Source organism: Podarcis melisellensis (assembly GCF_964234715.1).
Source record: "Podarcis melisellensis genome assembly, chromosome: Z".
NCBI lineage: Eukaryota > Metazoa > Chordata > Lepidosauria > Squamata > Lacertidae > Podarcis > Podarcis melisellensis.
Window position 1 is genome coordinate 12,907,721 of NC_138547.1, and position 14,371 is coordinate 12,922,091.

At 46.5% G+C, this 14,371-nt stretch overlaps 1 protein-coding gene across 6 annotated transcripts in view; it reads right to left on the minus strand.

Annotated features, from left to right (window-relative positions):
- The window catches only part of PNPLA7 (patatin like domain 7, lysophospholipase), a 109,567-nt gene that overhangs the window by 36,581 nt on the left and 58,615 nt on the right, over positions 1–14,371 (minus strand). For all 6 annotated transcript variants that reach the window (XM_081896317.1, XM_081896315.1, XM_081896314.1 and 3 more), the window contains 3 exons: positions 9,673–9,736; positions 6,814–6,982; positions 4,332–4,514 (listed from right to left, as the gene is read on the minus strand). In XM_081896317.1, coding sequence (XP_081752443.1) covers positions 4,332–4,514; positions 6,814–6,982; positions 9,673–9,736 — 416 coding nt within the window. The remainder of the gene's footprint in view (positions 1–4,331; positions 4,515–6,813; positions 6,983–9,672; positions 9,737–14,371) is intronic.

Consider the following 14,371-nt stretch of genomic DNA (forward strand, 5'->3'; position numbering starts at 1 on the left):
TCGCAGGCTAGTGTTTCTCTGTTGCCTGTGTTTATACAATATTTTTTTTAGATTTGCCTTGAGATTAGATTAAACCTCTCTTGTTGATCACCAACATTACGCTTTCCATTTCCAAGTTTGGAGTGGAGAAGTTGCTTTGGAATACTATAATCAGGCATCTGAACAACATAACAAAGTTGATGTTGAAGAATCATTGCTTTGATACTGGTGATCTTTGCTTCTTCCAGTACACTGGCAAGTGATATGTAAAATTTTTCAGAGATACAGTTGATGGAATCTTTCAAGGAGTTGGAGATGGCATTTATAAGTGGTACACACACACACACACACACACACACACACACACACACACACACACTTGATGGCTGCTATAATCAGGCCAGCTAACAAGCATACAAAGGGGAACATACGTTATTCAGGAGAAGAGGGTCAATTGCTTCTGAGTAATTAAGCAGGAAATAAAACAGCTCATCAAGGATGCCAGGGGGAAGTGGGGTGGGAAGAGTGCAAAGCTTGATCTGATCATCTCACACTGTGCAATTGCCTGACGTGATAGAAGGCCACCCTAGGGTGGGTATGGAAGGAAGGGAGAATGAAGAAAACAACACCCCCCACAAGGATACATTTTGTCAGATGTCTGGGGAGAAAGAGGCAAGCACCTAGGTGCACAAACATTATCTCTCACACACATAATATGGGGAAGCGTCCCCAGGGAGCACTCAGAGCTCAGTGACAGAGCACATGCTCAGCATGCAGAAGGTCCCAGATTCAGTCCCTCCCTTCTCCAGCAAAAAGAAGAGGAAAGAGCTTTTACCTGCTTAAGACCCTGAAGAGCAGCCAGTCAGAGCAGGCAATACTGGCCAAAATGAAGATAGTCTGCGCTGTTACAAGGCAGCTTCTTCTGCACTTATGATGCCCACCTTAAGTAGTAGCTGATGGATCAGGCCAAAGACGGCCCATCTAGGTCAGCATTCTGTTCTCACAGTGGCCAACCAGATGCCCCAATGGGATACCCGCAAGCAGGAAACATGAATGCAACAGCAACTTCCTCAGCTTGTTCTTTCCAGCAACTAGTATTCAGAGTATTCTGAGGCATGCCTAAGACAGTGGGCAAGCCACGATGACTACTAGCCTTGATAGCAATGTTCTCCTTCTACCAGTGGAGGCAGTTGTTGTTGGCATCTGTCTGTCTTGAGAGACAATGGAGTGTGCCCCTGGGGGTGAAACCAAACTACTGGAGAATCACAGCACCTGCTGCCTGGGCAATGTGTAGAGAGAGAGGTCCTGGGCTGCCCAGACGAACAAGAATGCCGCTTCGGCCTTGCTTGTATAGTCCAAAGGAAAACAGAGCAATATACTTGGCACCAGCTTGGCTGCATGAGTTGCTGGAAGGAGGTGGACAAACACAAATCCAATCACTTTAGAGTCTCCACTTAGCCTTGTCTTCACCTGAAGATATCCCACAAGGCAATGGGGGTTTGGATCAGAGTCTTCCTTCTCCTAGATGGGCTACCTTCACAGGTTGATGAGTCCCATCTACCCTTCACTTTCCTCTACAGCAGTGTTTCCCAACTTTTTTCCAACTATGGCCCCCTCCCGACTTTATTTCCTTCCTGTGGCTCCCCCTATGGGTGCAGCCGGAGGGGGGGGGCAAGGGGCAGCTGCCTCCCAAGTAAGTAAAAATCAACACAAATCAATACAAATCTGAGGTTCTGCCCCCCCCCCAACAAAAATCCTGGCTATGCCCACCCCCCTCCCATCCTACCAGTAGAAAGGTAGCTATTTAAATGTTTTGTTTGTAAACAGAACATGTTTCATTTATAATTTTTATAATTTATACATAATACAATTACATAAAATGATAGGAACATGATGCAATATTGTTGAAGATGAAAAACAGAATCATGGAGCTAGGAGGGACCCCAAGAGTCATCTTTCTAGTGCAACTGCCTGCAATGTAGGAAACTCAGCTAAAGCATCCATGACAGATGGCCATCCAACCTCTGCTTAAAAACCTCCAAGGAAGGAGAGTCCACAACCTCCTGAAGGAGATTCATCTTCCATGTATTATAAAAAGTAAACACTTATTTGACCCCAGTTATTTGACACAGAGGGGGAAACATACAGATACAGTCCAAAAGGTGCACAGGGATTTCTGTATATATGGGAGGATTTTAAAAAGCAAGTGGTCCTCACTGACCTGATCAAAAAGATATTGTCATCCGGAGGAGCCCTGGCTGCCTAGATAAAACACTATAGCCCCACATACTCTTACCTCGGAGTAAGGCCCACTGAACTCAGTGTGACTTTCTTCTGAGTAGACAGTTATTTACTAGATGCAAGTGAGCAGCACCAAACGACCCTGCTTGGCTAGGCGCTGGGGTGGATTCCACTCCGTGCCTTGCAGAGCTGAGCCAAAGCTGCCAACAGGCCCTGCGCCCCTCAGCAACATCAAAAGGCCCTGCTCCACTAGGCGCTGGGGTGAATTGCACCCTGCGCCTTGAGAAGTCAGGCCCAGGCTGCCACTGGGCCCAGCCCTGGTGGCAGCAACAAGCAGCTCCAGCTCGCCCAGCCCTACCCATTGCCACCCCACTACTGCAGTTACCCGACCTTGAGGTTCTGCATCACAAGCTCTACTGGTCAAAATGGGAGCCTCAGCAATCATCCTCTCCCACTGGAAACAAACCAGGACTGGCCCAAGAAAACACATGTGGCAAAAAGGAACATTAGGTCCTCGTGGGATGCACCCTTACCCACTTGTGATTGGTCCAGCGGATAGCCAGCCAATCAGGATTATTATTTTTTAAATGTTTTCTTCATTTCTCACTTCCCTCTGTGCCCCCCTAGCCTTGTGTTATGGCTCCCTCATTTACGTGATTTTCACCTGTGGCCCTCTTGGAATATTTGGGGGAGGGCAGGGACATATGGCCTCTGGTTGGGAAACACTGCTCTACAGCACATGCAGAAACTCCTTCTTGACCCTTGGACCCACTCTTGTTCTTGTCCACTCAATCCACCGGATCCTGTCTTTGCATGCAGGAAAAGTCCCTAATTCACTGAGGGTTTGAGACCCATCAACTACCCTCTCTTGATTTGGCTAGCCAGTCAAAGCCATTTCCTGGGACATGGCCACTGTCGCATGCTGACAGCTTCGAGGAGCCGCAGGTGAGAATTGAGTGCGGGGTGTGTGTGTGGACAAACTACCCCAGAAGCGGCACAACATGTCTACCACAAGAGGTACTACAGGTCCCCTAACACCCCAGGCAGTATGCTTTTTAATACCAGTTGCTAGAAACTTCTGGAGGAGAAAGTGCTGCTGTGCTCAGGTCCCGTTTGCAGGCTTTCCACTAAGGCACCTGATTAGTCATTGCAAAAAGAGGATGTTGAACTAGATGGGCCATTGGACTATGTTCTTAGCAGAAGTAGCCATCGTGGTTCGTAGCTTGTGGCTGCACTTTCCCACACTGCTTGCCCATATGACAGCCGATCTTAGGAGTCATTGGAAAACAGGATGGAGGCTTTCAGAATTTCCCTCTTGGGCAAAAGTTGTTGTGTATCAGAACAGCTAACCAGAAGTCTTAAAGCATGTTAGATGATGCTTTGAAGAAGAAGAAGAAGAGTTTGGATTTGATATCCCGCCTTTCACTCCCCTTCAGGAGTCTCAAAGCGGCTAACATTCTCCTTTCCCTTCCTCCCCCACAACAAACACTCTGTGAGGTGAGTGGGGCTGAGAGACTTCAGCGAAGTGTGACTAGCCCAAGGTCACCCAGCAGCTGCATGTGGAGGAGCGGAGACGCGAACCCGGTTCCCCAGAGTACAAGACTACCGCTCTTAACCACTACACCACACTGGCTCCCAGTTTGAGTTGAACAATTGAGCTAGAATTCTGTATCCGCTAAGAGTGTTGGACTAAGACCTAGTGTTCCATTCCCCATTCAACCACTGGGTTAACCTTGGGTCATTTAGTGTCTGGCTGCCTAACTGATCTCACAGTGTTGTCACGAGGATAAAGTGAGAGTTGGATAACCCAAATACACCACCCTAAGCTTCTTGGTAGGAAAAGGTGGGATATAAATATAATAAATAAAAATGCAGGTCTCATGGGTCAAGCACACACCAATAGTGACTTGGCAATGGAACAGGGCAGTGCTGACTGGTGACCACTGCGAACAGTAGGGCTGAAGGTAAGGAGATAAACAATAAGTGATGCCAGAGCCAATGATAGGAAGAGCTACAGCCTGATTGGTTGTAAGAAGGGAGACAGGCAGGAGCTAAACCAGCCTCCAGTTGAACAGGGGATTTCCCCCTCCCCCCCCCATGAAGCTACCTACCAGCTTGGGGAGGCTCCGCCGGGAGAAAACCCGCCTGGGGCAGCGAAGATGGAGGTGGGCTGAACACCAGCTACGCATGTTGAGCCATTCCACGGTCCGGGAGGGAAGGGGGCCATCCTCCCTGTGAAGTAGGATCAGCTGCTTCTGGGCTCGGACAGCCGTGTTCTCCAGCATCCGCTCCAGCTAGAACAACAATAGAAAAGGATTGTCCAGGTGAGCACAGCTGCCAGTGGCCCAGTCCTGCAGCAATTATCCCATATCACTCACAGACACACTTCGTGTGCTAGCACACTGATTTAGTTGCCTGCTCCTGCCCCCTGGCCTGCAACAGGCACACTGGGGATAGTTAGTGATGCATGACCTTCAGAAATGCTGTGCTGCTACACAGCAAAGCTACATTTCTCCTAGTGACTATGGTGTGAATTCGGCACTACCATAGAATCAGCTTCTAGATAATACCAGTTTCTATTTTTTAAAAAAAGAAAGCATGTGCTTGAAAATGGATGGGCAGCAACTGGTTAATCTCATGGGCCAAAGGGTGGTTTGAGTACGATTTGGGGTGCCTAGAATAAGGTTTCTTCCCTCCCTCACTTCCCCATGACCAGCAAAAGAATGGGGGAAAAATATGCAAGGATAAAAATATAGGTGTGTATCCAACTGTGTTCTTCTCAGAGTAGACCCCATGTAATTAATGGACCTCGGTGATGTGGTGGTTATATTGTCAGGACTAGAACCTGGGAGACTCAGGTTTAAATCCCTCCTTTGCCACGAAGTTCACTGGGTGATCTTGGGCTAATCATCAACTCTCTGCCTAACCTGCCTCACAGGGTTGTTCCTAGAAGAGACATCTGATTAGCAACTGCGAGAACAGGATGCAGAACTAGATGGGAAACTAGCCCATAGGTAAGCAAACTAAGGCCCAGGGGCAGGATCTGGCCCAATCACCTTCTAAATCCAGCCCGTGGATGGTCTGGGAATCTGTGTGTTTTTACATGAGTAGAATGTGCCCTTTTATTTAAAATGCACCTCTGGGTTATTTGTGGGGCCTGCCTGGTGTTTTTACATGAGTAGAATGTGTGCTTATATTTTAAATGCATCTCTGGGTTATTTGTGGATGCACTGAATTTGTATGACCATAAAAGATTGGAGGGGTACTAGTTAGTCTAGTTTCAGTTTTTTTAAACTGTGTTTATATTGTGTAATATTATGTTTTAATATTAATGTTGTATTTTAAATTGTAACCTGCCCCGGGATCTTAGGGTGAAGAGGAAGTAAGAAACTGTAATAATAAGCAATAATCATAATAGTCATAAGAAAGGGAGAGGCAAGAAAATCATCCCAGGGAGCAGATAACATATCTGGGCGTTGATAACTTCTTTATCTCACAGCCTATTTATTATCTTGTCTCTATAAATAAGAAGCCCCAGGGCATTTCAATCATTTTCACCATCCTTCCCAAGCACCGTAGCTATGCTGGATGACTGAGAGACTGGTGTGGGGGTTTTATTTTGTTTTCCTACATTTTGCATAAGAAAGAGTGTGCATCTTGAGTTCAGATGGTCACATCGTGCAACACTGGAAAGGGCAGGGCTGTCACTATGAGGAAGGTGTTTGTGGTGCAGTCCTAAGAACAGTCTTGTGAATGCATTTTGCCAGGCTCTGCCATAATCAGAACAGAAGAAAGGAGAGAGAAAAGCATCAGACCTCAGAATCCAACACAAAAGCAGCTTACATGGCCTGAATCTCATCTCGGTAAATCCGGTGCCTGCAGTTTAATCCGGAGTGCCAACCCTCAGCACAAGAGTTGATAAGCTCCAGCAGGCAGAAAGTTGACTTGCTTGCATAGTGGGGCTAAGTAGGCTGCAGCTGACACAGAAAGCAGCCCACAAGCAGAAAGCTGCTCTCTTAAATCCTCCCTCTCAGACGTCTTTATACTGTACGTGATTTCATTTGCTAAGTGGTATAGAATGCAGGATGGATGACATTTCAGTATGTTGCGCAGCTAGTTTGCAGACAGACTAGAGCATATCCACAGATTTGCAAGATACAATGGTGGTTTGCAAGTTGGGCTAGAAGTTCCAGATATGCAATATACCATGTCGGGTAAGGGCGCAGCAGCTCTACGGCAGACCAGGGCTCAATCTCTGACATGTGCAGTTAGGGCTGGGGGCGAAACGGTCTGAAAACTTGGTGAGTCACTGCCAAGGATCAACGGTCCAGCTCAATATTAAGGCAGTTACAAAACTGCTCTATTATTCAAAATAATGATGAACAGAATCTTAAAGTTTAGAGGAAGAGCAGTATCTCAGTGGTACTGCATCTGCTTTGCATGGGAGAGGTCCCAGGTACAATTCCTGGCATCTCCAGGAAGGGCTGGTAAGAGCCTCTGCCTGAAGCCTAGACAGTAGCTGCAAGTCAGAGTAGAAAATACTAAGCCAAGTGGGATGGCATGGTAGAAGGCAGAGGTTTGGGAAAGCCTCACCTCTCCAACCGTCGGCTCCTGTTCCCCCAGGCCCACAATCAAGATGCAGTCGGCCTGCCGGATGCAACGCTGAGTCCAGGGCGTGAGAGTGCTGTCAGACTGGTAGAGCACAATGCGGTGCATGTCCTCCTGCTGGCCCAGCCAACTGGACAAACGGTACTCGTGGATGCTGAAGAGGGGAGAGACACAAAGAGGAAGGACCGGTATGAGGGGGCTCTTTGTATCCAAAGGCCTTGGGCTTGAAGCATCAGTCAGAACCCATGATTGCAGGGACAGCAGGGGAGAAGAGCAATGGCAATGGCTACTAGTCAGTAGGCTGTGCTCTACCTCCACAGTTAGAGGTAGTGGTGCTTCGGAATATTGGCTGCTGGAAACAATGGGGGTGGGGTGAGTGCTCTTCTGCTTCTCCATCACTTTTAACTTGTATACCGTCTTTCTATCTTACAATACCCAAGGTGGTTTACAAGCTGAAGAAACAAAGAATGTACACCTTATAAAAATCTAATGCAATACAGGGGTACCTCCGGTTGCCGACGGGATCCATTCCAGAGGTCTGGTCGGATCCCAAGTTTTCCGCAACCTGAGGACCGCTTCTGCTCATGCGCGTGTGGCAAAGCCTAGTAAAATACTTCTGGGTTTGCCACGCGTGCATCCTGAAACGGAGGTTCGACTGTACAATAATGTGATAATAAAACATAACTTTAAAATGAGCAACCTACATCAAATAAAGTAACATTCAACAATCATTAGAATAATATAAAATAATATTAAATATCAGCATATAAAAGTTAAACAGAAATCTACTCTTAACAATTACAATAAATAATTTCTAAACTACAATCAATAAAACAACAGCTAGCCACAGTGCATAAAATAATACAATACAAATTGAGAAGCAGAGACTGGAGGGTGGGGCAAGGCAGTTGGAAGGAGGCCTTGCCCCACCCCCTGGGTCCTGGGAGTCCTCATAAGGTTTTCCCACAGGCATCTAGTTGACCACTTTGAGAACAGGATGTTGGGCTGGACAGGTCCCTGAATTGACCCAGCAGGATCTTTGCATGTAGCAGGGGTGGGGAAAGGCAGGATGCTGGGGTTCTGGGACAAAGGAATGGGACTAAAGGCCCATCTACTCCAGCATCCTCCTTCCCGCAGCAGCTTGCTAGATTGCTGTCCAGGAAGCCCACAAGTCGGGTGTGAAGTCAACAGGTTCTCATCTGTCCTCAGCTTCATGCCTTGAGCACCTGAAGCGAACAATGGCTCAGTTTCCTGCACCTGTCTCACTTCAAAGCGTTTCCCTATAAGCACTGATCAGCTGATTGGTGCTGAAAGCACAAATTCAAAAGAAGATTGCTGCAAGGGTCAATCAGTGGTTGCAGGGAACCCTTTGAACTTTTATAGGTGACCCCTGACATTATCCCATTAGATAACTGCCTGGGGGATGGGTATGTTCTTGCCCACCTGTCAGAGCTGGTCAATGGGCAGGTGGAGGAATTGGAGATTTGGCTCACCAGTTTTCCCCACCCTGCGAGTGATAAAGCCTGCTGCATTTGACCCCCTCCCTTATCCATTCTGCTGAGAGGGACCCAGGACATCTGCCTCAAAGTCCCATCCTGGGGGCACCTCCATCAGTATCTTCTCCTGTACAATCCCTGCTGAAATAAATGGGGGCTGTGCAGGAGGAGCAGTAATATCAATGCAGCTCCCCTGTTTCATAGCGTATCCCTTGGGATATGTGAGTTGCCACCTCTCCTGTTAAAAGAAGCTCTTTCAGAATAGAGAGGGGTAGTGGTGGAAAAAAATTCTGCATCAGAATGAGCATGGCATTGCACTGTACCATTTGGGCATCTGCTCTCTCTGGGTGACTGTATTCTTCATTCCCAACTAAGCCCTCTTAAGAGCAGATCTACTTAAGGGAATGAGCCAAAGTAAGTCATGTCCATTGATTTCAATGAGTCTGCTCTGAATAGGACTAGCAGTGTAATTTGGCTTTATCAGAAAGCTTCCTTCCTGCACTCTATATGGCCCAATGCTATTCACCCTCTTAACCTCAGGATCCAAATCTTCCACCTTAGCACAACCCATCCCCTTCAGCAGAGGGTTTCCCCAGCTCACTTCCTATTTGTGTGGGTTCTGCCTTCTTTCCATTCCACCCAGGAACTCTGTGTCAATAGACACAGGATGTGCAGATGCCAGCCATTAATCAGACATTTCATGACAACTTTTCAGAAAAGGAGGCAAAAACATCCAACGCCTTCAAAAGCAGGGCTAATTAACCTGACAGCTGCCTGATATTTCAGGGGCTTGACGAGCGAAAAATGAACCCACAGGAAATTAAGGGTGTTTCCCCCTCCTCTTTTCTTTTCTGTTTAATGGCAGTTTAAAATATTCAAGCTCCCTGCCAATCCCAGACTGGAGAATCCTAAACTTGTGCAGTTAGGGTTTATTTTCATTTTTTAAAATCCCGTTTGCACTTCCACTGATGTATACTGTGTTGGTGGGGTCCACCTTGTTTTATTCACACAACATCCTTGTGAGGCAGGATAATTGAATTCAAATCAATTTTATGTATCGCTTTACATTGTTGGGACAGCAGCATACTAAATATAATGAGGGGAGGAGAAACCACATTAAAAGAAAATAAATATTTTTTTTAAAATCACCCAAAAATCATGTACTAAAATTACCCAGAACTATAAATTGCCCATCCCACCCACATAAGAATGCCAAAAATAAACCACCGAGACAGACTGCTAGGGCTATCCAAATGCCCAGGTGAATAAAAAAATCTTTGTCTGGTGCTAAAATGCTGAAAAGCTCAAAACATCCGCCACAACGCTAAAGAGACAATGCAGGAGTTACCTGTCCAAAGCTGCAGATCCAAGTTGCTGTTTGATGTTGTCACTGGTGAGGACCAGAGCAGGACCTAGAAGAAGAGAATATATTTATTTATAAATATATATATATATCACTTTTCATCAAAAATATGTATCAGAGTGGTTTACAACAACTGTACATAAACTCATGCAATAAGAACCATATAAAAAGTTGAAGTCAGAAATCAGCTAACTGTTGTGGGAAAATGTATTCTTGATTGCTTGCATAAGCCTGACAGAACAGAAAAGTTTTCAGCAGGCATTTAAAAGTTGAAACAGAAAGTGCCTTCTGCATCTCTGTTGGCAAGGTGTTCTGCAGGAATGGGTCAATTATACAAAATACACTATTTCTTGATGTTATTATATGAGCCTTGCCAACTTGAAGAATTAGTGACATTCCTGCAGATGATCTCAGTGACTGAGCTGGGATATAAGGATTCAGGCAGTCCCCAATGTATTGCGGAGCTAAGCTGTTCAGGGCTTTTAAATGTAATACAAGGACCTCAAACCAGGCTTGGTAGTAGATGGGCAACCAGTGCATATGGTGGTGCCCCAGGTTGTTGGTCAGATGCCCCCGCAAGCAGTTTGGCTGCTGCCTTCTGCAACAGCTGCAATTTCCGAACCTGGCCCAAGGGCAGCAACACACAGAGTGCTTTGCAGTAATCCAGCTTCAAGTTTGCCAACACATGGACTACAGTGGTCAGCACAGCTGTGTGTCTTCCGAGTATCTAAAAACTCCAGAATTGCTGTCCTGCAAATCATGGCTTTTCCTTTAGCAAGCATACAAACCAAGAATGCCTCATCCTCATCGACTACCCCAGAGAAGCTGCGGAACAAATCAGCTGTCATTTCAGTATCCTGGTATAGCATTGAAAAATCTTGAGTGTTCCTTCTTTTAAGTTTGAAAATAAAATGGGCTGTGGTCCAAGAAGCAGGGCAACATGTTTTGCCTGGAGAAGGCTGAAGGTTCTGTCACCCGATTACAGATACTGGGACCTTGAAGGATTTTTGTCTAAGCACATGAAATACTACTATCCTCTTTTGGAGAGCTACACAATAGAGACTGTCGCACTGTCTCAGATTTGCTCTGGCTGCTATTCAGTATTGCTCACCAGTTGCCCCCTAAATCAAGAGACTGGTGCACCACTTTGGACTGAAGCACGTGGTTTTTTAGAAAGTGGTGCTTCCACACAGAGACTCTCAGGACCTTCCTGCAGGGCCTCAGCGGAGGAGATTTTCTAGCTTCTTAGGACCACGCATTGTGAGTGACCCCCTTTACTGACAGTTTCTGGATTCTGCCTACCAGGGCAAATACTAGCAGCACTGAGCCCTCATCCCACTTGTGGTGGGTGGTGTTACTGCTCATCTTCCATGCCCCAGCAGCAGAAAAGGTGAGCAACAAGGCCTTGAGGAATTTGGGGGAGCAGGGGACATTCTGGCAGCAGCGAAAGTGGTGGGGCAGACGGGACACAGCGGGGGGGGGCAAGGGGCAACACATTCCTGGTTTGCCTCAGGTGGTAAAACAGGATGGGCCACCCCTGGGACAAGCACACAGCTCCTTTCCAGTTAATATATGCTCCTCTGACTGGCTGTCTGGAGAAGGCTCCTAACTCACCATGGGTGCGTGCATTTACAAGCATTTACCCTCCTAATTAGTAAACCTGAAAATCAGTCACAAAGAAGCAGAGCTACACACACAGCTCTTTATCTTGTATCTTTTGTTCAGCTCACTGACTCTGTAGACACAGGCTCTGGGTATTTTTTTTTTACTCTTCTGAACACTCTACAGAGGCCCTGAACCCTGCTTCTGAAAAAACAACTTCACCTCGTGCCCAAAGCCGCTTTGCTCGCTGCAGCTGCCTTTCGGCCCTATTTTTATTTGCTGCTATAAATGTCAACAAAGAACCAAAGCTCTCCCCCCCCAGAGTAACTGCGGCTGTAAGGCACATCAGATGGGAGGGGGGGTGAGAAGTGAGGAAGAGAAGGAGAGAGAGAGAGAGAAAGCAAGGGATTAATGTCATGCCAGAAAGAGAAAGGTCACGGGTGGTATTGACAGAAGTGCTCGCACCGAGCAAAGTATGAAATATAAACCCTGCCAGAATCACAGCACAGAGCAAAATAACTCATTTTCCTATTAACGAAAGTCCGGCCCAGCTGCAAATTAGAGGAACAAGTTGCTCAGCGCCTGAATGAGCACCATGCGTATGGGATGTGGATGGCAGAGGGAAGAGGAGGGCACATGAGGCCATGAGAGTGATGGTCTCCTGGCCATAATGCAGCAGTGTTCTTCTGAAAACTTGTTTCTGATGCTCATGTGTCACCACATCAAAGCAGGAAAGATCTACCACCATTCCCCGGAATACAAGTTGCTGAGGATCACAAGTGGGAAAGGGTGACTTTAATTATTGCACTGATATCCCACCCCTTTTTCTCTAAGGAGCTAGAGGTGGTGTACATGGTTCTCCCCTTCCTCATTTAATCCACATACAACAATCCTATGAGGGAGGTTAGGATGAGAGGCAGCGACTGGCCCCCAAGGACACACCCAGCAGGCTTCACAGCTGAGTAGGGATTTGAAACTCTGGTTTCCCAGGTCCTGGTCTGACACCCTAGTCACAAATGAGTAGATAAATATTTGCACTGGGGTGTGTGTGTGATGCAAAATATATCTGTGGGAGAATTTCTCCTGCAAGTTCCAAAGATCTTAGAAGCCAGCAGGGCTTTCATTGTAGCTGCCCCTATTTTCCGTAACAGCATTCCTCTCAAGAAACAACAGGTGCCCACTATCCGCACTTTCTGGAAACAACAGAATATGTTTTTTATTCCAACAGGGCATTCCCAGCTGTATAAATGCGTCTTTGCTACAACTATCCCACTTGTTAGGTTTTTAGTCTCATCTCAAATGTATTGCTGAATTTGTATTTGTGTTTTTAACTGTTTTTAATTATCTTATGTGTAAATTGTTTTGAGAAAGTAATTTATAAATCAACAACAATCAAAACACCACACCTTTGCTGCCTTCACATTACCAGATGCCTGGTCTGCTCCTCTTCAACACCCTTATTCTCATTCTTTCTCTTTTTCTATGCAATTGCTACTGATTTTAGATTTGGTGGCGCTGCAACTTTTCAGCTCATTTTCACCAATCTGGTGCACTTTCCACAAGACCCATCACAGACAGGAATCTCCTGGGGTAGATTTGCTGCAGGGCAGGCATGGGCAAGCAACAGGATCAACTTTGCTACAGTACTGAATCCCACACTTTAACCGAATGGCATGAAATGATGTCACTTTCCTATTACACATTTTGTGAACCCAGAATGTCTCTCAGCTGCAGATTAGGAAAGCGATAGCACTCCCAAAAGGATACTAAGCATCAGCATTTTTTGCAGTGAAGTTATACAGTGGGCCTCGCAAGATGAAATTAATTCGTTCCGCGAGTTGTTTCGTATTGCAATTTTTTCGTCTTGCGGAGCGCGGATTCGCTGGTATTAACGGCTTTAAGAAAAAGGAAGCAAACTCGCAAGACGTTTTCGTCTTGCAAAGCAAGCCCATAGGGAAAATCGTCTTGTGAAGCAACGCAAAAAATGAAAAACCCTTTCATCTTGCGCGTTTTTCGTCTTGCAAGGCATTCGTCTTGCAAGGCACCACTGTATTCTTTTGGGACATGGGTGGCGCTGTGGTCTAAACCACAGAGCCTAGGGCTTGCTGATCAGAAGGTCAGCAGTTCGAATCCTCACAATGGGGTGAGCTCCCGTTGCTTAGTCCCAGCTCCTGCCAACCTAGCAGTTCGAAAGCACGTCAAAGTGCAAGTAGATAAATAGGTACCGCTCCAGCGGGAAGGTAAACGGTGTTTCCGTGTGCTGCTCTGGTTTACCAGAAGCGGTTTAGTCATGCTGGCCACATGACCCAGAAGCTGTCTGCGGACAAACGCCGGCTCCCTCGGCCAGTAAAGTGAGATAAGCACCGCAACCCCAGAGTCGTCCGCGACTGGACTTAACAGTCAGAGGTCCTTTTACCTATATTCTTTTTAAAACAACCAACCATACACACACAACAGGACAGGCACCTCCTCTACCCATCTCACAGCATCCATGTGGCTGTTTAAGTCACTAAGCTCTTAATGAGCAAAAAGAGAAAGACAGGGATCTGTCTTGGCCATTGACACCAAGCAGCTTCAACAACACACAGCAGACAACTCTTCCCCTAACAGCATCTAGAGGACACAGAAAATCATCCTTTTCTGGTAAACAACCTTCCCTGCCTCTCTCTATCACACACAAACACACTTCTCTAGCCTGCACTGGGATGAGTCACAGATCCTGATGCTTGAAGCAAAGTGGTGCATGTGCCTCTCGCACACTCAACTGCATCCTCATTACAGTGCAGAGGCGGTTTTGGCTGCTGTTCTGGGACTTTGTTAGAAGGAAACCCAGGTCTGCAACCTGACTCAGAATTTAGGACCCCACACCGATTTCTGAAAAAGGAGATACAGAGTATGTGAAGTTAACCGCTCCAGGCAAGATTATTTCTTAGGTGTTTTGACCATTACCCTCTTTTAAGAATGTAAGAATAGCACAGTCACTGTGGATAGCAGCCATTGAAAGCCTTATCCTCCACGTATTTGTCTAATCTTCTTTTAAAGTTGGTAAGCCATCACTGCCCCCTGTGGAACCAAGTCCCAT